The sequence below is a fragment of the Pteronotus mesoamericanus genome, unplaced genomic scaffold (genome assembly GCF_021234165.1).
Source record: "Pteronotus mesoamericanus isolate MK-2021 breed Mesoamerican mustached bat unplaced genomic scaffold, CSHL_Meso_final contig_25, whole genome shotgun sequence".
NCBI classification, from domain to species: Eukaryota; Metazoa; Chordata; class Mammalia; order Chiroptera; family Mormoopidae; genus Pteronotus; species Pteronotus mesoamericanus.
In genome coordinates, this window is record NW_026555105.1 from 18,645,238 (window position 1) to 18,665,777 (window position 20,540).

The 20,540-nt window shown below is 39.3% G+C and overlaps 1 protein-coding gene across 1 annotated transcript; it reads left to right on the top strand.

Annotated features, from left to right (window-relative positions):
- Positions 1-439: 439 nt before the first annotated feature.
- EIF2S2 (eukaryotic translation initiation factor 2 subunit beta) lies at positions 440-20,050 on the top strand. Its single transcript, XM_054573869.1, has 9 exons — positions 440-613; positions 5,439-5,616; positions 8,373-8,476; positions 11,769-11,904; positions 12,606-12,706; positions 13,295-13,443; positions 15,709-15,765; positions 17,913-17,998; positions 18,506-20,050. Exons 1-9 carry the CDS (start codon positions 599-601, stop codon positions 18,679-18,681), a joined length of 1,002 nt encoding a protein of 333 aa, XP_054429844.1. The 5' UTR covers positions 440-598; the 3' UTR covers positions 18,682-20,050.
- The last annotated feature ends 490 nt before the right edge of the window (positions 20,051-20,540 follow it).

The following is a 20,540-nucleotide window of genomic DNA, read 5'->3' on the forward strand; positions in this document are numbered from 1 at the left end:
ATCCAGCATGTTAGGTTAACTTTCTCATTAAGTAAACACCTCTAGCGCACGCCTCCAGCTCCAACTTAAGGGTTCCTCAAACACTAAAACACGCTCAACAGGTTCATATTACTGAGTGTCTCACCCACCACCCTAATCAGAGAGAAATGGCCCCCAAATCACACGCAGCGCTAAAGAGCGCAGACACTCTACTTCGTAAGATGCTGAGGTAAAAGTCACCACCAGCACCACCCTTCCTTCTCGGCAGTCTTCCTCAGACGTCACGCACACGCAGAGGTCGCTGGGCGGCTGTCGTGCAATTGCCCGCGTCTTCTAGGAGGACTACAAGTCCCGGCGTACCTAGAGGGGCGGCGTCGCCGGGTAACTCGCGCCCGACAAAACGCGCTAGGTCAGCTCGGCCGCGCGCCTGCGCCCTGGCGGGCTCTGCGCAGGCGCATTTCAACGCTTGGGAGTGGAGGGCGGGGTGTCGTTCCCTCTCGCTGATGCAAGAGCCTAGTGCGCTGGTGGGAGAGGAGGCGGTGAGGTTTGTGCCGTCGCTGAGGCCTAGGGCTGACCTGTCTGATTTCTCGTCAGTGCCGAGCCCACTGGAGCCGCAGCCATGTCCGGGGACGAGGTGAGGGCCAAAGCCTGGCACTAGAGCCGGGGACTGAGACGGGGAGCCGAACCCATCCCAATGTGGGAGACCGGGTCTGAGGCCTAGCGGCCGCCCGCCATGTGGGGCAGCCGGGCCTAGGTGGCCCGGAGCGGTAGAGCCGGCGAGGACTCCGGAGCCGCGAGCTTGGCCTCGCCCCGTTCTCCTCAGGGTGGCGGTGCTGAAGCCGGCATTTCCGGAATGGGGAGCACGTTGAGTGGCCCTCGCAGAATTGGGTTTGAATGCCGGCTAACGCCCCGGCTGAACGAGATTGGGACTGGAGACCCCGCATTCCTTTGGATTTGACACTGCAGCTCCAACACTCCGCGCTGGGCGCCGGGGGTGCCTAGAAGGAGCCTCCCTGAGCTCCGGTGGAGCGCCCTCGTTAAAAACTTTTGCAGGCTGGCTTGTCCTGATCGGTATCCGCCGTTGTTCTCCTCTCGAGCATTATTCTTAAAAAGACCAGAGGGTGGGGGAGATAAGACGAGAGGATGAGATGCTCCAGGCTCAAAAAGCGAGTAACGTCGGAAAGTTTTAGGGCAGAGTTCCTGTTTCCTTCACAGAGTTCACAGCGACAGCAGCGGGAAGTCCCGGCTGCGAAGCTGGCTGGATCTTCTACTACCGTCGTCCTTGTACCTCAGCAAATTTCTTCAAATCCCTTTTGGCAGCTTTATGCCAGTACATGTAAAATCAAAAGGCTTAAAATGAAATTAGATTTTCAGTGTTGTCAGTAGGTATTGATTAATACTGAGGGGAGAGCTACCGCTCCCCCGGCCAGCTCTCGCCACCAAAAAAAGAAGGAAAAAAAAAAAGACTCTTGAACTTCTAATTCACTTCTGTGAATATTTGAGTGCTTGGCCTATAGGGCCTTGGAGAGAAGGAAGAGGAAAAATTGGAGGCTTTCCTTGAGCATTGGCTTCTGAGGTAGTCCCTGAGCGATCCTTAGAATTTCCTCTTGGGAAGGCCTGGTCACAGGGCAAAGGGATGATTAAGAAGGCAAGTAGGTGTGCTCACAGAAAGCAGAATGTTTCCCAGTTTGGTTAGAGTTAACTCCTTGAAATGTAGTGACTAGTTCATGGAGGGATTTGAGGACCAAATTAAGGAATTTGGATTTGTTCTGGAGGAGACTCCAATCATTGGATTTCCACAACAACTCTGTAAGATATGTATTATTGTTGGGCCCGTTTTATGGATAAGGCAACAGGCTTACAGTATTGTATCATGTCCATGATCAAATAGTCAGTGGCTGAGTCAGGAGTAGAATTCCAGATCTAGGTAATAGTTGCTCTATCTAGGTGATTAGAATGCTCTTTAGGAGACACTGAGGGTCTAAAGAAAAAAGTGGGTCTCGCTTGGAAGTCATGGTAGACAGTGCTACTGTTTTTCAAAGGTTCTGAAAGTACCAGTATTTCACATTTGTTTTTACCCATTTTGTAAGCTTTTCATAATCTTAAATAAAGCACTAATACAGTGCACAGTACTGTGGGGTGCTATTATTTGTGTGGTTTCTCTTATAAAGTGCTCACAACTGTTGAGGGGAAATAAGAGATCAACTAGTTTCTGTGGGAGGTACATAGAACCATCAACAGAGATTTGTGGGGTTGGAGGATTCAGTTTTAGCAGTGGGATCAGGTTTTAAAGGAGGTGGAATATGACAGAACCAGCATTCCAGTTGAGAACTTCTGGAAGCCAATAAAGTATTAAGCAGCTTGTCACTTTTAGATCCAACTGAGTTTTATAGACAGGAAGTTTTATAACCTATGGAGGTTAACTTGTCCAAGATCACACAGCAAGTTAGTGGGACTAGAACCAGCCTTGGGCTTCCACTCAGAAGGTATGTAAAGGTTCTGGTTCCTCCAGTACTGTTGACTGAATAAGTATTCTTAGGCCAGTCCTTAATTTCTGACTACTTCACACACAAGTGAAGATCTGTACATGGAAATAATTAAACTGTACACATTTCTTTTTAAACTTGTCAGTTAAGCCAAGACTCACCAAGACATCCTCTTTTAACCTAGTGGAACCAAGACCTTTAAAAAGCAACACTCTAGAAATATGGGTGCTACCTACTAGAGAAAAATCCCCTAATCCGCAGGCATTCATTATTTTTCAGACCAATTTTTTAAGTGTTGTTGATAGCTAAGATTATTGCTTATTACAATAGTAGAGCATATTCCCTAGGTGTCAGAACATTGGGCTTCCACTCAACACAGTGAGATGGTTTACAAAAGAAGCTTTAAGTTAAAAAAGAAGTTTTTGATTAAAAATGGAAAGCGTCGTGTACTAAGTTTACAAAACCCAGAAGAATACAAAGAGAAATAAAAATTTCCCAGAATCCTATCACCCAGAGATGACAATACTTGGTATTCTGTTCACTTTGCTCCTCTAGGTTGTTTTGTAACTCACACTTCCCTTCCTGGTGTGATGTGCCTATAAAGTTAACATCTTGGGTAAGGTATGACATTTGGGAGTAGGTTTCCAATTTGATAAAGCACTTTAGGGTGTTATCAGGGTAATTTTTGCTGGTATTCCTTTTTCTCATCTTCTTCAACCCAGCTCTGAGTGGAAAGTTAGAAATGGAAAACTTTCGAAGGTTTTGTTGTGGGCTTAAAAAAAAAAAAATTCAAGAGAGTCTGTGGTTTTTCCATAGTGCACTGTCAGCAACTATTTGCTTTTCAAATTCAAGCTAGTCTCATAAACAAAATATTTGGAATGTGATAATTTTTGTCATTTCAAAGTCTTAAAAAGCCATTTTTTTAGCCAAGACTGAACATGGTCTTATGGTTTGGTAGAAGTCTGCTTTGGGCACAGCTTTGGGCTCCCTGGTTTCCTTATTTTTAACTCTATGATCAGTGGTGTGAATAAAATGAGGTGAGGAGTGTATGTCTTAAGTATCCACAGACATTAATCAAGAGATGTTAATCATTTCACTGTATAATTCCTGCTTGTTTCAAACCCTTTATAAGGCTACAACCAAACTGTTAACCTGCAGGCCTAAATATGAATGTTTTTAAGAGGATAAGAAGGCAGTTGTGAAGCTATCCTCTCAGGATCCCTCCCATCTTTGATCTGTTTTGCTGTTATAGTTAAAAGATAATTAATATTCTAGGGCAGTTGCTACTTGAGAAAAATGCAATAAATTAATTGTAAGCCCTGCCAGACAACCATACTTACAGGGCCTTGAGTGCTGTCTGCTCTTTTGCCAAATCTCTACATGTTGAGAGTGTGGGTAAACTCTACCTACCTCCTTGGAACAGACAGCAGCACTCCATGTTGGATGACCTGTGGCCTAGTATGTTAGCAGTGGGGAACTTTGCCTCCTGGTTCTTCTGTTCTCTTCTTTAAGTTCGTCAAAATAAGTTCTCCAGACTGCATTTCGGAATTACTCATTTATACAGTTAGATCCTTATTAAAATAGAAGAGGATAACTTTGAAATGAGACTGTATCAATTTCCAGAATGTCTTGAAGATCCTCTACTGAGTAAGGAAGAGGACTACCCTACTTTATTACAGACCGTAGTTTGATTTCAGTGTAGCCCAATTTCCTTAATATACTTGGGACCTAAAGAAATTAAGTTAATTAAAATCAATTTGGGGAACTTTTTTGAGAATTTCATTTTATGTTTTGGAAATTAGACCACCCTGAGTTGATGAAATTTCAGGATAGGAATCAAGATATACTATGTTTTTTTATGAACTGTGAACTGTAAAGGATTATATAAATTATGATAATTGCTAACATTGAATACTTTTGTGCCAGGCACTGTGTCAGTTGTTTTATATTTATTTACTCATTTAATCCAGTAATCTTATGAGGTTTGGTTAGGGTTTTGCTACTGATCTCCATTTTACAGATGAGGCATGGAGAGGGCAAGAGCCAGAATCAGATTTGAATTCAGTCATTTGGGCTCCAGACAGTTCACTGCACTGTCATAGCCGTTCATTGGGGGAAATGCTGAATTTAAGCATGATAGGATTTGGACAAAAGATTGGTAAGGGGCTTATAGCAAAAATACTTGGGATTTGAATCCAGTTCTGTTTGACTTCAAAGACCTCACTCTTTCTACTCTACTGGCATCTACCTTATGTGTTATTTAAACTACTATGTCTAAAATAACTTTATCTGTATTTTTCCCAAGTCACCAGTAGAAACAGATAGTCTACAACAAGTTATTAATTAGTTTTTCACTTACTTTGTAGTGGACATCAGATAAAAATAACCCAAGAAAACTTAATGTTCCAGAAACAAAGTAGAGTAAAAGGTTGTATAGAAGTTTCTATTACTCAGATACAGATTTGCTATATGAAGGGTTGCTGGTGTATTTCCTTAAAGTTTTGTTTGAACTTCAGGATAAAATTTTAAGAACACTTAAAAAAAAATTAGGTCAGCTCTCCTGGTCCTCTTCACCAAGTTGTCAGCCTTAAATAAATGTGTATAACCTGCCTAGGCATTGGTTTTTCTCATCCACAAAGTGAAAGGAGTACCATAAGTTGTGGCTAACATCCCTTCCCTAAATTCCACGATTAATTCATCATAAAGTCACCACATTTGCTCATGAAACTAAAAGTGAAGTTCCTATCATGTGATAATTTACAAACTGAAAGGCACACATATTTAAGGAACACCCTCTACCCCTACTCTGTTTAATAAGTATAAGGAAGATTGGGTGGACTTTTATCCTCATTTTGGTACTTTAGTACATCAAATACTCTTAAAAGAGTATGTCTTTTGAGGATACAGCATATTTGGAATATGAGCATCATTAAAAACAATCACTTGGTCCCTTTTTTATTGTCCTTTAAACAGATGATTTTTGATCCTACTATGAGCAAGAAGAAAAAGAAGAAGAAGAAGCCTTTTATGTTAGACGAGGAAGGGGATGCCCAGACGGAAGAAACCCAGCCCTCAGAAACAAAAGAAGTGGAGCCAGAGCCAACTGAGGACAAAGATGTAGAAGCTGATGAAGAGGACAGTAGAAAAAAAGGTGAGTGGTAAATGTGAGAGTCACTGTTTTGCTGGAAGACCTGGTTCTCTTCCATAGGAGTTTTGGATTTTTTGCATACATTGACCTCTCAGCTTGATGAGCCTGTTCCAGTGAAAGTTGAGGCCATCCACAGTCTGTGTACACTGGACCTTACCACATTTCTGATAGACACAGGGAAATTCCTACTATATCCACAGATGGCACAAGGTGACAAAACCTTGTCATTTCAGTGCTGATTTTCCAGTCTAACCTGTCAGGTTCCTTTTTATATTTTAATAGTAGTAGTATTTGAGTGTAGGCAGAAAGAAATAGGACCAAGATAGGCAGCTTTGTGTGTTAGCGAGTCTGAAAACATATAGAACAAATTAAAATTATTTTTAAAATGTTTCATTTCAGGCACCATCATTAGTTACCCACTCTTGTGCTTTAACATAGATACCATTTGACTATTAGAAATAAATTATTCAGTAAACATGATGTCTGTTGAATATAAGATGCCATGCAGGGGATAGAGAGAACTGACATTCATTGAAGATCTGATCATGTATATGATGGGAGGACCCCCCCCCACCAAAATACTGGAATTATCTTCTGGAAGATGAGCTCCTTGTAGTACGGCTTCGCCGCTAGGTGAGTTGTGTAGGAATTCACTTGTATCAGTGTACCAGCTGGCACTGTTATGAGAGGCTGCATTTGGGTTCAGTGAATTTTTTTTGAAGACTCAATGCTTTTGCCCCCAAAGTACACCTGCCTCACACTGCCTATTCACCCAATCTTGCCTGAGCGATTGATTGATTGTTTGCTTGTTTGTTTCCCTGGATGGAAAAAGGCCTCAAAGGGAAACGTTTTGCTGATTTGGAAGAGGTGAAACAAAAATGGTAGAAGCACTAAAAGGCATCAAAATTCATGAGTTCAAAAACTTTTTTGAGCAGTGGAGAAGAACGTCTTGACAGATGTATTTCATCAAATGGAGAGTGGTTTGAAGGTGACTGAAGTTTAAACATGTAAGAATAAAATACACAATTTTTTATAAATAAACTCCAGGGTTTTTTTTAGTCCCCCTCATATGTTTAAAACAAACTTGGAAAGTAAGTCATTCTTGTAATAAGACAAAAATGAATTCTAAAACAGCCTCTTGAACAAACTTTGTAACTGAAGGATCCTAAAATATTCCTAGTGTACAACAAGGCAGAACAAATGGAAAACTTTTTGAACAGAACCCATTATTACTAAGGATAGATAAAATTTTATTCATGTTGTAGCCTCATCAGGACGAGGAGGAAAAATTACCAGAAAGGAAGCCCTTTCACAACTAATATGATGACAACATTGGTCTCTAACAATGCCATAGCCCGTAGCAGCAGAGACGGCAGCTGAGAACCCAAATAATTGTTTCCGTAGCGTGTAAATAGTATGTTTAAATTCAAGGACACACGCACAGAAACACTTGAAATAGCTTCACTGTTTGTCCAAAGGAGTCAGAAAGAGCACAGTTAAAAGAAAATTTGGAGATCGCCTAGATTAAAAATCTTCATTTTACAGAAGGGAAAATTGAGGCTCAGAAGGCACCTCTCTTGATTGAACAAGTTGACGAATGTAGAGCTGAGCCCACTCTGAGGTCCATTTTCTGAAATAATGCATATAGTTTGTCACTAAAGGAAAAAGGAAACACTGTGTTGTTTCTAATGTAATATATCTTTGGAAAATAACATCTAAATAACATAAAAAGGAGATAGAATAGGTTTACTCCTCCTTATTAATTGATGAGAAGGATTCTGCTGATAAACGTTGCCTATCGTTTGTAATTTTCATTTTCCACTATGTTATTCTTTACCTCAGAGTATAAAATGTTTCAAATATTTGAAAATTTAAGCTAATTTTTCAAATATATAATATATGCCATATATAATGTTATATACAATGTATAATTTTCTGATATAATGCCTAAGAGAATTCATTCTCTTGTTTCCATTGTGAATCCCAAGACTATAAAACATATTTAAAAGGGGGAAATGAACCCTACCTTTATTTTCAGGCCTGTAAAAAAAAAAGTGAAATACTTTGTAAGGTCTTTCTTTGATTGATTGATTGATTGATTAAATAGCATTTAGAGTTAGGCACTAGGATTTAGGTGAGCAAGGCATTAGCCCCTTAGTATTTAGTAGGGAGACAGATAAGCAAGCTGTTAAATACGTCTGTCAGGGTGACGGAATGTACGATCAAAGCACCTGTGGGGCACCCAGTTGAGAAAAAGGAGAGATAGATAGGCTTAGAGAGAAGGCTTCTTGGTGGGAGTAACTTCTAACCAAGATTGAAGGTAAAAGCTACCTGGGAGGTTCCATGGGAAGAGTTAGAGGTGAGAGACCACGTACACTACAGTAAAGCGGAAGTAGTTCATTTGGGTTGAAACCAGAGATTGAGGTTGGGGAGATGAGATGGTAAACAGAACTGGAGCTAAAGCTGGAGAGCCTTGGAGATTGTGTTAAAACCCTGACTTTGTGTTGGAAACAATGAGGCATGATAAGGTCAGATTTCATAAATACTCTCAATGTAGTTCTCTAACCAGATTTTTCCTGCAAAGCTAGAAGTTTCTTAGAACCATAACCTTTGTGGCTGAGGAGGAACCCAGGATACTAATTAATACTTAATCTCTTTATTCTGTTGGCTTTAATTAATAGATGAAATGCTTAACACATAATTGGATGCTTGTTTTCTGCTGTTTAATAATTGATCATTTCAATTGCCCGTCTTTTTAGATGCTTCTGACGATCTAGATGACTTGAACTTCTTTAATCAAAAGAAAAAGAAGAAAAAAACAAAAAAGATATTTGATATTGATGAGGCTGAAGAAGGTGTAAAGGTAGTATTGCTTTCTTATTGAAGGTAAAATTTGACCTCTTGAAAGGTTGCTAAATGGCTGATGTTTCTCCCTCTTTGTCTCATCTCTTATTAGCATTGCTTTTGTTAAGTACTTAATCACCACTGTTAAGGTCATTATGTCTGACTAAGGTATTTTAAAGGGATTATGAAATGTAAATTTAGGTTTTACATACTGTATTGTGTGCCTGTAAAACAATTACAAATTGCTCTTTGTCTTTAACTATACTGAGATGGGCTAAGGGAGAGAGATTTCAATAAGTGAGAAATCTTGTGAAGCAAATATTCTCATGGTTTCCTCTGTTAAACTTTCATGGCATGTTGAAGATTCACAAATTTGTGTGTACCTCTGAGCAGCCAAATGAACACCCACCTGTGGTGGTTGGTGGCTGATGATCTCACGGCCTGTAGGAGACTCAGAGGGCTCAGGCTATTTTTATGGAGTTCTCTGATCTTGTAGTTGTCTTAGTATCAGATCAATTTCCAATACAAGTATTTCTTAATTCTTTTGAACAAATAGATAGATAGATGGGTGAGTAGGTAGGTGAAATAGAATGAATGGAAGAATTAGCTGAAAGTCTGTTCTTCCCTTACTTAGAACTACCATTTTAAAGACCCTGTCCGGGAACCTTGAACAGATCTCATTCGCCTGTTTATAAAACCCAGAATAATAGTAATTTTATGTACACACAGAGAAAGACAGGAGTTTAGAACACACATACACGTGCACTAAGGGTCTTGTTTTGTGTCCTCTACCCAAATTTTTCTTTGGTAAATAGTTTATTTGCTGAAACTTAAGGTGTATCCTATATATAACAGGGAATGTATATAGCAATTCACTGAATTTTGGAAACTCACAATTTTGATGACTTGGCTAATTCAGCAAATATGTATTGGTGAGTACAGTGAGCTATCGGGCATTGTGTGCTAATTGTTAAGGTACTGAAATGAAGAAGATTTTTTTCTGGGGTGTTTTTTTTGGTTTTTTTGTTTTTTGGATAATTTAAAGTCCTTTAGAACAAGATGATTTTACCTGGATTTATATTATTCCCTCCATGTTTGGGAATTGTCTTCTCTTCCCACGATTGCAGGGAAATTGAGGAAAAGAGAAATGCTCAAATTATTCTGAAAAAGTAAGTTGTAAATATCCTGAGTAACAGAATGTCACATAGAGATGTGCCACAGAAAATCTTGGTTCCCAAAGTTGTTTTGATTGATTCCTCTAGCAGCTTTTGTCCTCAAGAATCACTTATATAAGTTCTACTCTTGATAAGTGCTTGGGTACTTTTTTCTCTGCTACTGAAGTCATAACGTAAGATGTTACAAATATCCATATCAGGCAAGACATGGATGTTATTTGTTAAGATCTTGGGTTACTCTCCCATCCAAATTTTTAGACCATAAGAGGGCTTTTGAAAAATCTTCAAAAATACTGCTATTGGCTCTCTTTCACCAGAACTTAGCCTCAGTTTGGAAGTAGGTCTTACTGGGGTGAAATAATTGTAGAGGACTAGAAAGCTGGCTGGTGTGTGCTAATTTATATCGGGCACATCTGAGTTTCTCACTTACTGACTGTCATATTAGAGACTAGGTTACTGATTTCTTGTTTATATGTTATCCAGCTAATACACATAGCCTGTTTGTGACACTGAGACTACACAGCTGGATATGGAATCTCAAAGCTGAGCTTCATTTACTCCCAGCTATTAAAACTGTTCTGCTGATAAGATTTCTAAAATTACTGTAGTCATTGCAGACTAGTTCATTGTGTAGGCACACACAAATAGATATTTATAGATGTGTTGATAGCACATTTCAGGGTTGATAGGGAGCTGGATAAGTTGGTGAAAGGAGGGATTGATTAGGATACTGGATACTGAAACTGGTCCTTTCTGCTCTTCTGGAGGGTTTATGACTCATTTCTGGGCTGTTATATGCCCTATTTACATCTGTAACTATAGCAACTAACCTTGGGATAAACCTTTACCTTGTCTCCGTCCATCCATCATATGATCCTAATTCTCCATGGGTTCTGCCTTTACCCTTTCATGGTGTCATCTATTGAAGTGATGCCAAAAGACCTCTTTGCAGTCTGGTTATAAGGTTTACTGTGGTATAATAAAAAATATTTGGTCTTTGTCTCTGGTTTCCTGGCACATAGCTCCTAAAACCCTTGGAATCTTTGGAATGATGAAAGTATCTTTTGAGATAACTGGTGGCTGGGAGCTCCTGAACAGCTTCAGGATAGGTCATCAGAAAGATTAAGCCATGATTAGATGATGGGAATTTTTATATAAACCCAGCCACCCTCACCTCCTAAGCCCCTGGGGCAAGAGGTTGGAGATTGAGTTCAGTCACCAGTGGTCAATGATTTAATTAGTCATTCCTGCACGATTTGGCCCCCATAAAAACTCCTAAAATGATGGGGTTTAGAGAGCTTCAGGGTTGCAAACAAATTGGGGTGTTGAGAGTGGCGTACCTGGACAAGGGCGTAGAAGTTCTGTACCAGCTCTCCTTCCCTGTTCATCTCTCCCATTTGGCTGTTCTTGTGTTGCATCCTTTATAACAAACTGGTAATAATTAAGTACTTCCTGAGTTCTGAGTCATTCTAGCAAATTATCAACCTTTGCAGGAACGGGTTTGTGGGAACCTCTGATTCTGTAGCCAATTCAGAAATATGTGTGGGTATTCTGGGGACCCAATACTTGTGACTGGCTTCTGAAGTGAGGACAATATTGTGGGACTGAGCCCTTAAACCTGTGGAGTCTGTTACTAACTACTGGTAGTTTCAAAATTGAAATGAATTATAGATCACTTAGTTAGTGTCAGAGAGTTGAAGAATTGGTGTGGGAAAACACGAGGTATCGGGTGTCTGGAGGAGAGTTTAAACCCTCCCACTGATTGCATCAGAATACCTAGGAACTTCTTTAAGATACTTCTGACCACCGTTTCTGCTAAAGATGTCAGTCAAAAGATTTAAGAATCTTTTAAGTTTCCAGGATGATTCTGATAGTGGCCTGGTTTGGAAACATGGACCATAATTTTAAAATCCCAAGACTGGTGAATAAAAGAAAGGAAAAGATCCCACAAAACTATTTTGAATTTCCAGTGTAAGTTAGAGCGACTCGCTGAGCCATAAGAAAAGAGACATTTCTTATATATTAAATTTTTTTTCCTCCAAAAGGATGCCAGCCCCCCCCCTTTTTTTTTTCTGTTGGTGGTGGTGTTTTAAGTTCCAGTGTCAAAACATTGAAACTCTTATCTTAATTTCTTAGGATCTTAAGATTGAAAGTGATGTTCAAGAACCTGCTGAACCAGAGGATGACCTTGACATTATGCTTGGCAATAAAAAGAAAAAAAAGAAGAATGTTAAGTTCCCAGATGAGGATGAGATTCTAGAGAAAGATGAAGGTAATATTGGGGTCTCAACAGCTCATGTCTAGGTATTCAAGCCTTCTTACCTAGTCTCTGTGATACGTAGGCTCCTTCTTTATTTTTTCTTACCACTTATTTCCGCCTGATTATGGAAGCTAAAAGGAGACAGTGTCTAATTTGATGACAGTTAAAGATTTCATGGAGCAAGAATTTGGCAATTGTGATTATATTAAATTGTGCAGATTTAGGTGATTGGGAAAATTACTATAACTGAATTTTAAATGTTTAAAATTATTTTAAAAATGTTTTTGTTAAAAGTGCTGTTTTATTAATTTCTAAGTGCCATCAGGTCTTTAAAGAACTTTACTGTAGTCAGCAGATGGTTTTTTATTGATGTTGATGTTTCTTAAGTGCTTCAAAACTGTTGGATGTTTTTTTCTCTAATTATCGCGGAGCATTATTTTGTTTGTTAAATCAAGAAACAGTTCAGGTGTGCCTATGATAGCATAAATTCCTAATTAGAGAAGTCTCTGTGAAGTGTTGTTTATGGAAGTCGAAAGATCCCTGTCTTTAAGGAATAAGAGATTGTCTGTGGAACTTGATGTCTTTGTGCTTGAGGCTGTTATGAATGCACTTCTGCGGGGCGGGGCGGGGGAGGGGGGGGAGACAGGTCATTGATGCTTTCATTTCTCTAGATCTGCCTCTACCCCTCATTCTTAGTCTTTTGTTATCTGTAGCTTTAGAAGATGAAGATAGCAAAAAAGATGATGGTATCTCATTCAGTAACCAGACAGGCCCTGCCTGGGCAGGCTCAGAAAGAGACTACACATATGAGGAGGTAAGACAAATTCTCTTATGCAACCGAGCTAAGCTATTCACTAGAACTCAAAAGAAAAGCAAGATAAATATTCTCTGAATTGGAAGGGCCATAGAACTACAGACTGATAGTGAAGCAAACTCAGGTCACATAGTCTGATGTCCTCATATGGGGCAGCCTGCTCTCAGAGTGTGGCAGTCATTATAGTACTCAATACTCCTATCTGAATCCATGAACTTTTAAGGACGACAAGGAGGTGGTGTCCCCTTGGAGTGGGAGAGGGGAGAGATGGGCAAAGGAGGTTAGCTAATTTGGGGCCAGAATAGCCTGGAGTTCGCTTATTTGGGCTTTGCTGAATCTTACTTTCCCATAGAAACAGCAGAATTAGTACAGTTTGGTTCGTTTTCTTTGAACAAGGAATTACTGAGCATTCATAATGGACCAGATCCTGGCTGAGAATCGAGTCCTGCTCTCAGAGCAACCAGAACATGAAGTGATGTGTGTATATTTAGTAAAGAGTAAAATTTGCTCTGCTTAAAGGTAAAGCAAAAATTCAAGTATACTCTGCTATTAGTAAGAATGTACATGAATACCACTTTATCTTTATAGTTACTGAATCGAGTGTTCAACATCATGAGGGAAAAGAATCCAGATATGGTTGCTGGAGAGAAAAGGAAATTTGTCATGAAACCTCCACAGGTCGTCCGAGTAGGAACCAAGAAAACTTCTTTCGTCAACTTTACAGATATCTGTAAACTGTAAGTTCGTTAATGGAGAATTTCCACGTCAAATACCAGATTTTCAGTGTAGTTTATATTAAAGATCCTTACGGAGGACTTTATGGCAGGTAGAAAGAGAATGCACAGCTGTCAAAGTTGGGTTGAGGGAGGTTAGAGTCCAAGTCTGTCTACTCTTTCTACTAACAGGTCTCAGGGCTTGTCTTAGCAGACATCCAGAGGTGAGGGAAGTCAACTCATGTTGATGCGCGAGAGTGGATCCTAACCAGATGGATTGAGAAGCAAGGAGGCTAAATGTAGTCCTCAGACAGGAGCCTAGTGAGCTCAGGAAGGTAGAAAAGCTCAGGAGGCTGGGGGTGGGCCTGCCAAGCAAGTGAGATCCAGGAAAGAGGCTAAATTTGGTGTGCTTTTTCCTTGGATGGTCATTGCCGAGATACACAGTGGAAGAGATTTCAGCTTTCTTAGTTACCACCACATTCCATCACATTCATTCCTCTTATCACCCCGCCCCAGTCACTCACTGTCTGGGCCTGGCTCTTCTCAAGCTCCTCAGCTACACCTTTTCTGGCAGGTTCCTTTGGGCAACTGACCTTACCTACTGTTTGTTCTTCAGTTTCATAAGTGATACCTGCTGTTGCAGGTAAACTGATAAAACAAAAAAAGAAAAAATAATCACTAAAAATTCCATCACCTAGAGATAATCATTTGTTTTCATTGCTTAGCGATTCCTTCAAAGATTTTAGTTTTTGTTTTTTGTGGGGTTTTTTGCTGATGACAACAGTATATGCTCATTATAGAAAAATCAGAAAATATAGACATGCTAAAGAAAATGAAAAATCATCTGTAAGTCTGCCTTTAAGAGGTAGGTAATTAGCCCTGGTTGGTATGACTTGACTGGATGTCTTCCTGCAAACCAAAAGATTGCTGGTTCAATTCCTGGTTCAGGGCACATGCCTGGGTTGCAGGTTTGGTCCCCATTCCAGACATGTGCACGAGGCAACTGATGTTTATTTCTTACATGGATGTTTTTTCTCCCTTTCTTTCTCCCTCCCGTCCCCTCTCTCCAGAATCAATAAAAGAAAAAAAAAATTAAAAAGGAGATAGGTAATCAGTTTAACATTTTTATGTTTAGCTAGTTTTATGCATTTATTTTAAAATAAACTGTATGCTGGATTTAAACCTGTTTTTCTCTTAATAGATCATGAAAGTTACTTGTCATTAGTTGTCATAAAAGTTTTTAGTAGCTACACAGCAGAGGCAAAGCTTCAGAGAACATCCTTATACATGTATCTTGCCATTGACTCAGAACACAGCCTTAGGGTAAAATGTCCCAAAGTGGAATTATTGAGTCAAAAGGAATGGATATTTTTGTGGCACACATCGGCAAATTGTTATCCAACAAGCTTCTAGCAATTTATACTCCCACTAGCAATGCAGGAGCTTACCTGGTTCATTGTATTTTCGCCAACCCTCACTCATTACATTTTGGGACAAAAATAACTGTCTGTAAAATTGTAATAGTAGTACCTGGCTATTGGAACAGGTTCAGTGTCAAGTGAGTACAGTTAAAAAGTGAAAATATTGAATGGTATTGCTCTGCATTTGATTTTTTTCATTTTATGTGTGTGGGTTTTTTTGTTTTCTGGGTTTGTTTTTTTTTTTTTTTGGTACGTGGGGAATGTCATGTTCTAAAAGCAGGAAAGGATGTACCATAATTTATATTTAACCACTCCCCAGTTGGTAGATATTTAAGCTGTTTTCAGTTTTTCTGCTGTTAATGCTACCGTGGAATGCTCTTCTATAAATAGCTCCATTTTTTTTTTTAATAACAATTTTCCAACAGGAAATATATAGGGATTAGCATAACAAACACCCAGAGTAGCCTATTGTCTAGGTTTGATATATTTGACCTTTTGACACATTTGCTTCAGATATTTTTACTTCTTTACCAAGAGGGTTTTACAGTTACAATTAAAGCCATCTTTGTAACTATTTCCCCTTCCTTCACAGAAAAAAATGTTGTCCACTAAAGTTGGTGTTTACCTTTCCGTCCATGTTTCTAGACATTTACTCATATGTATGTATAGTATTTGTAAGGAATATATAACATTGTTTTATGGGTTTTAAAATGTATCATGTATCTTTATTTCAGAGTTTGAACTTGGGTGCTAAAGTGCACCTAATAGCAGAGTAATCACTAATTAAAACAATGAACAGGTTGGTTTTTTTTAGAAGTTTGATTAGATTTTTATAGAGAATAGTTGATATATTCCACTTTCTCTTTAGATTACATCGTCAGCCCAAACATCTCCTTGCATTTTTATTGGCTGAATTGGGTACAAGGTAAGAAACTATATTCACATTTATATATACAGTAGTTGTGTATAGTATGACTGGGCATTTCATAAGAACTGTTCTTAATTTGAAAAGGATATGTAATCCACAGGAAAAAAAACATTCACCTGATTATCAGAGGAACTCTTGAGCCTCTGAAAAAGGGAAATCAGTTTATGGCTGCTTGGGAACAGAACTGAATTAATAGTGGCTCATCTGAACAGGCCTGCTGACACCAAAATGAGGACCGTGGCACTGCCATGTTTAGAGTTTCCTGTCATTAATTGGATTCTTGGGTCTTTATGGAGCAAATACTAGATTTCAAATGAAGTCATTTCCTTAGTCATTATATTCTATATTGTTAATAAGCTACTGATGGAATACAGCTTATATTTATGGAGCAAATACTAGATTTCAAATGAAGTCATTTTCTTAGTCATTATATTCTATATTGTTAATAAGCTACTGATGGAATACAGCTTATAAATTGATGAGTGGTACAGGAGAAACATGGAAACAGGGATCCATAATTAGTTACACTTCCCTGTCTTAAGGCTCACCTGTTTAAGGCATCGAGCCAGTCCATCTCCATTCAGGGGTGCCAGGATCCCATGGAGTTTGACCGTTAAGTGCTAAGAATCCAATTGTCCCTTTAAAAATAAGTAGATTCAGGGCATAAGATGACTAGCACATACTGAGTGCCTTGGGTACCATTTCTGTCTTTGTAACAGTTCCATGAACTAATATTCTAAATTCTAATGTTCTAGGTAGAAACTAGTATTACCTATCTTAAAGATTTGGAAACCGGTTCAATGACATTGTAGATGGTCACATAACCTAGTTAACACCACAGTCAATGTGCTAATTCAGATCTGCCTGTTTTGGGAGCTTGAGCTTGTAAGTGACTTAATCCTGTGCCTTGCTGGCAGTACAGAGATAACTGAGGTGTTCTGTTCTCTCCTACTCTTGAAACTCAGTTTGTTGGATTTGGCTACACTTGCTGTGGGATTAAGGAGTAATTTACCTGAACTCATGGTAGATATGTAGACTCTGTTGTAGAATTATTATAAATTTGTTTTATAATCATTTTTTATTTTTAATTTGCATAAACTAAGGAGTAAAAGCAGTGTTTTTCCTACATCTGAGAATAACTTAGTTTTTGAAGAGGTGGGATAAATTAAAATAAGTTGTGACCAGTGACCTTAAGGTCAGTAGGTTTAATACAGGGTTGTTGAAAAAATCCAATTTTTGGCAGTGAGTGAAAAAAATTTCCTACGTCAAGCACTGGAATACCATCATAACCTGGAAATTAAGGTCTCCAGGCCATGGAGGATAATAAACCCTTGATGGTTTAAGGAGAATCACAGGAGTGGTTCTTGTAAAAGTCATTTTTATACTAAGATATGAAACAAACAGAAATTTAACAGTACCTGGCTGAATTTTGTTGTTTCACTTTGATTTCTAATTTTTAACAAATAATGTCTAGCCTAGAGTTTTACTCTTTCAAAGTGCTTGTCATCAGCAGCTTTTCAGAAATTTTCTGTTTAAGCACCATGGACAATATGTGTGGCCTGTGACCTGAACTGTACTTGGGGCTTTAAAACTTTTATAGACACATTTCACACATTTAAATGTACAGTTCCATGTTCACATGATTAATCATTAGTCGATTTTAGGACATTTTCATCAACTGTACGACAGCCAAAATACAGGGTGGGTAAAAGTAGGTTTACAGTTGTGAGTACACAAAAACAATTTTTGTATTGTTTATTAATTTTACTATTTTCCAAAGAACTGTGAAGTAAACCTACTCTTGCCCAACCCTGTATTTGGTGCTTGGAGTTTTTAAAGACAGGTCCTACTTTGCACATAGTAAGCGTTCAGTGAAAGTATGTTTTCCCTTGTTGGATAAATGGGCCAGCACACAATGTTAAGGAATCAATCAGTTTTACACTGAAAATCAGTTAATAAATCTGATTTGTTGCCAGAGACTTAAGTGATGAAAGTTGGATTAAGAAATATGGATAGGTCATCAGGTACCAACTACTTAATTAAAAATAAATTTTGAGTAACAGGTAGTATGGCACTACTTCTAGAACTTACCCTATGGTATTGAATATTTTAAATAATGGAGATATTTTTGTTTTCTTTCATAGTGGTTCTATAGATGGTAATAACCAACTTGTAATCAAAGGAAGATTCCAACAAAAACAAATAGAAAATGTTTTGAGAAGATATATCAGTAAGTATATAATTTAATCTCAGTACATCACTCTGAAATGTTCTCTTCAGGCTGTATTATTTTGGGGGAGAACCATTGGTTTGTAATGGAGCTGGAAAGGCTGGCCTTAAAGGATGAGAGAACATGATAGTGATGGCGTAGAGAGCAGGGAGGTGGCTCTTGGTGGCTGATTAGGGGTGTAGGGCAAACGGTTTGGATTTCCTAAGGTCCAGGCTGAAAGCCAAGCTAGAGAAATCTGCATTCAGACCTGGGAAGCATTCCTGCCTCCTTGGACACTTGGGAGTTATTTTTTCAACCCATAGTTTAGTACCTGAAGTGTCACAGCAGACAGCTGGTGTTTTCATACCCTAGAATAGCTTAGCTATAAACTTACCAATAAGTTTAGCTAAGTTTCCTCAGTCTGGGTGCCAGCCTGGGGTTGTGGAGTTCAGTGAAGAAGTGTTTCAGAGGGAAGAAACCTCTGCATCATTGGCCACCAGGTAATTCTTTATGTTGCTTTTCCTGCAGAGGAATACGTCACCTGTCACACGTGCCGATCACCTGACACAATCCTGCAAAAGGACACCCGACTCTATTTCTTACAGTGTGAAACTTGTCATTCTCGATGCTCTGTTGCCAGCATCAAAACCGGCTTCCAGGCTGTCACGGGCAAGCGAGCACAGCTCCGTGCCAAAGCTAACTAATTTGCTAATCACCACTGATTTTACAAAGTGTGTTGTGGAAATTTGGCTGGACAGGTTTACCATCAGAGTGGAAATACCATTGTATTAATAACAAGATAGAAAAGCTGCCAGGCTCTTTGGCGTGTGGCTGGTTGGTCTGAAATCCTTGCAGGATGCCGATGCTCAAGCTGTTGACATACTCATTGCCTACTTTAACAACTGTCAGAAAACATGATGGGGTAAGGCGGTGCTTTTTTAAAATCGTTAATAGACTTCTGTAAAATGCAAGATAAATTAAAGTTATTATAACAGTGATCCTTTCAATTTGGTTTGTCCTTCAGTTTTCTTTTCTATAAAAATTGTGCTTAATGAATTAAAAAACAGTTTGTGCCTGGGCTCTGGCGAGGTTTCTACATCCTTGTCCTAAGAACTGGTCACTGGTAGTGGCTTCATCTGGGCAGCCATTTCCTCTCAGCTTCTCTTGAGATACATAAAGGAGACACAGCTTCCCATGAGAGGGTGGTTGGAGCATAAGACTACGAGGACAGCCTATTTTACATAGATTTGAAATTCTTTTCATTATGTGAGGACTGTTGCTACTACCTCACTGCTAATTCCTCCAGCTGTCACCGTGAGGGAATACAAGGTGCTAGGTACCCTGCCTCCTCTGAATTTTCTCCTTATTGGCCACTGAGAGAATCTTAGAAACAGCCTTGAAGCATGTCTCGGTCAGTAAGAGATGTGGTGTGTGCAGTACAGAGAACTCTTCTGAGAGTCTAAACCATGGTAGTAGAGGAAGTTTTTCTTTTTCTTCCCCAACTTGTGTTCTGAGTTTGGAAAGACCCACCACATATGCTTTTCTATTTTCTGTATTAAAGTTATCTTTTGAATGTCACCATGGAAAAACCAAGAGGTGATGTTTCCTGTGTGGTGCTTCTGGTGCCTCCAGTTCTGCCTTCTGAGGATTTGGCTGAGAGGGTATTTCTCCATTGAGCATGGGGAAAAAGATCATTTTACGTGTCTGCTGTGATCTGCCTTGCACGCACTTGCCAAGGATAAGGGCATAATGCTGCTCCTATTTTCTTGTTGCAAGACTAATCCTAAATGTCTCAGGAGCAGCAAGTTACTAAGCCCTGAAATGTCTTGACCATGTTGTTTTTAATCACTGTGACCCTTAACTTTAAAGTACAAGCCAAGTGTTGTAGAACACTTTGGCCATAAAGTGGTGGAGGGAGCAGAGCATTCCTTCAAACTGGCTGAGCTGCCACCACTGCCCTGAACTCAACTGCTGTTTATAATGCCATCTTCCTTTTGTATCTACGCCCACACAATTCCCAATGTTGGATGTTACTGCGTGAATAAAGCAAGAATCAGTGCCTCTTGTGTAATTAATGCTCTGTTGCTTTTGTGTGTATGTATGTTTTGATTTAGGGGGACCCTTTAGGGGAAGACATGGGACTTGGCAGTTTGGTGATGCAGTTATGTCGGCAATTCAGCCCATCTTTAACTTCATTCTCAAAACAAGTTCTATGATCCTGACCCTTTAAGATAGTCCAGTTGACTTATTGTTTAATTAAATTGGATGACTATCAAACCCATTCAAAATTGTGGGTTGCCATAGATTGTTACCCATTCACAGTAGCATCAGTCTCTCTTCTGCCTACTACCTCACACCAACCACAACTTAGTTGGGGGGAACCTTCTATAGAGTAACAAAGTAAAGGCATTTGAGTTTCTGATCCTGTCTAGTTTTGAGAAGAACCAGGCCACTATTTCCAAAGTGTTAGGAAACAGTTGAGGACTATTCCTAATTATATAAAGGGGGGGGGGGGGAAGGGGTCCATGGTAAAGTTTGAGATTAGATAAGTTCCATGACTAAG

Coding starts and splice junctions, on each gene's coding strand:
- EIF2S2 (XM_054573869.1), top strand. Junction 5,617..8,372: donor AGAGGACAGTAGAAAAAAAG/GTGAGTGGTAAA, acceptor CCGTCTTTTTAG/ATGCTTCTGACGATCTAGAT. Junction 12,707..13,294: donor GAGACTACACATATGAGGAG/GTAAGACAAATT, acceptor TTATCTTTATAG/TTACTGAATCGAGTGTTCAA.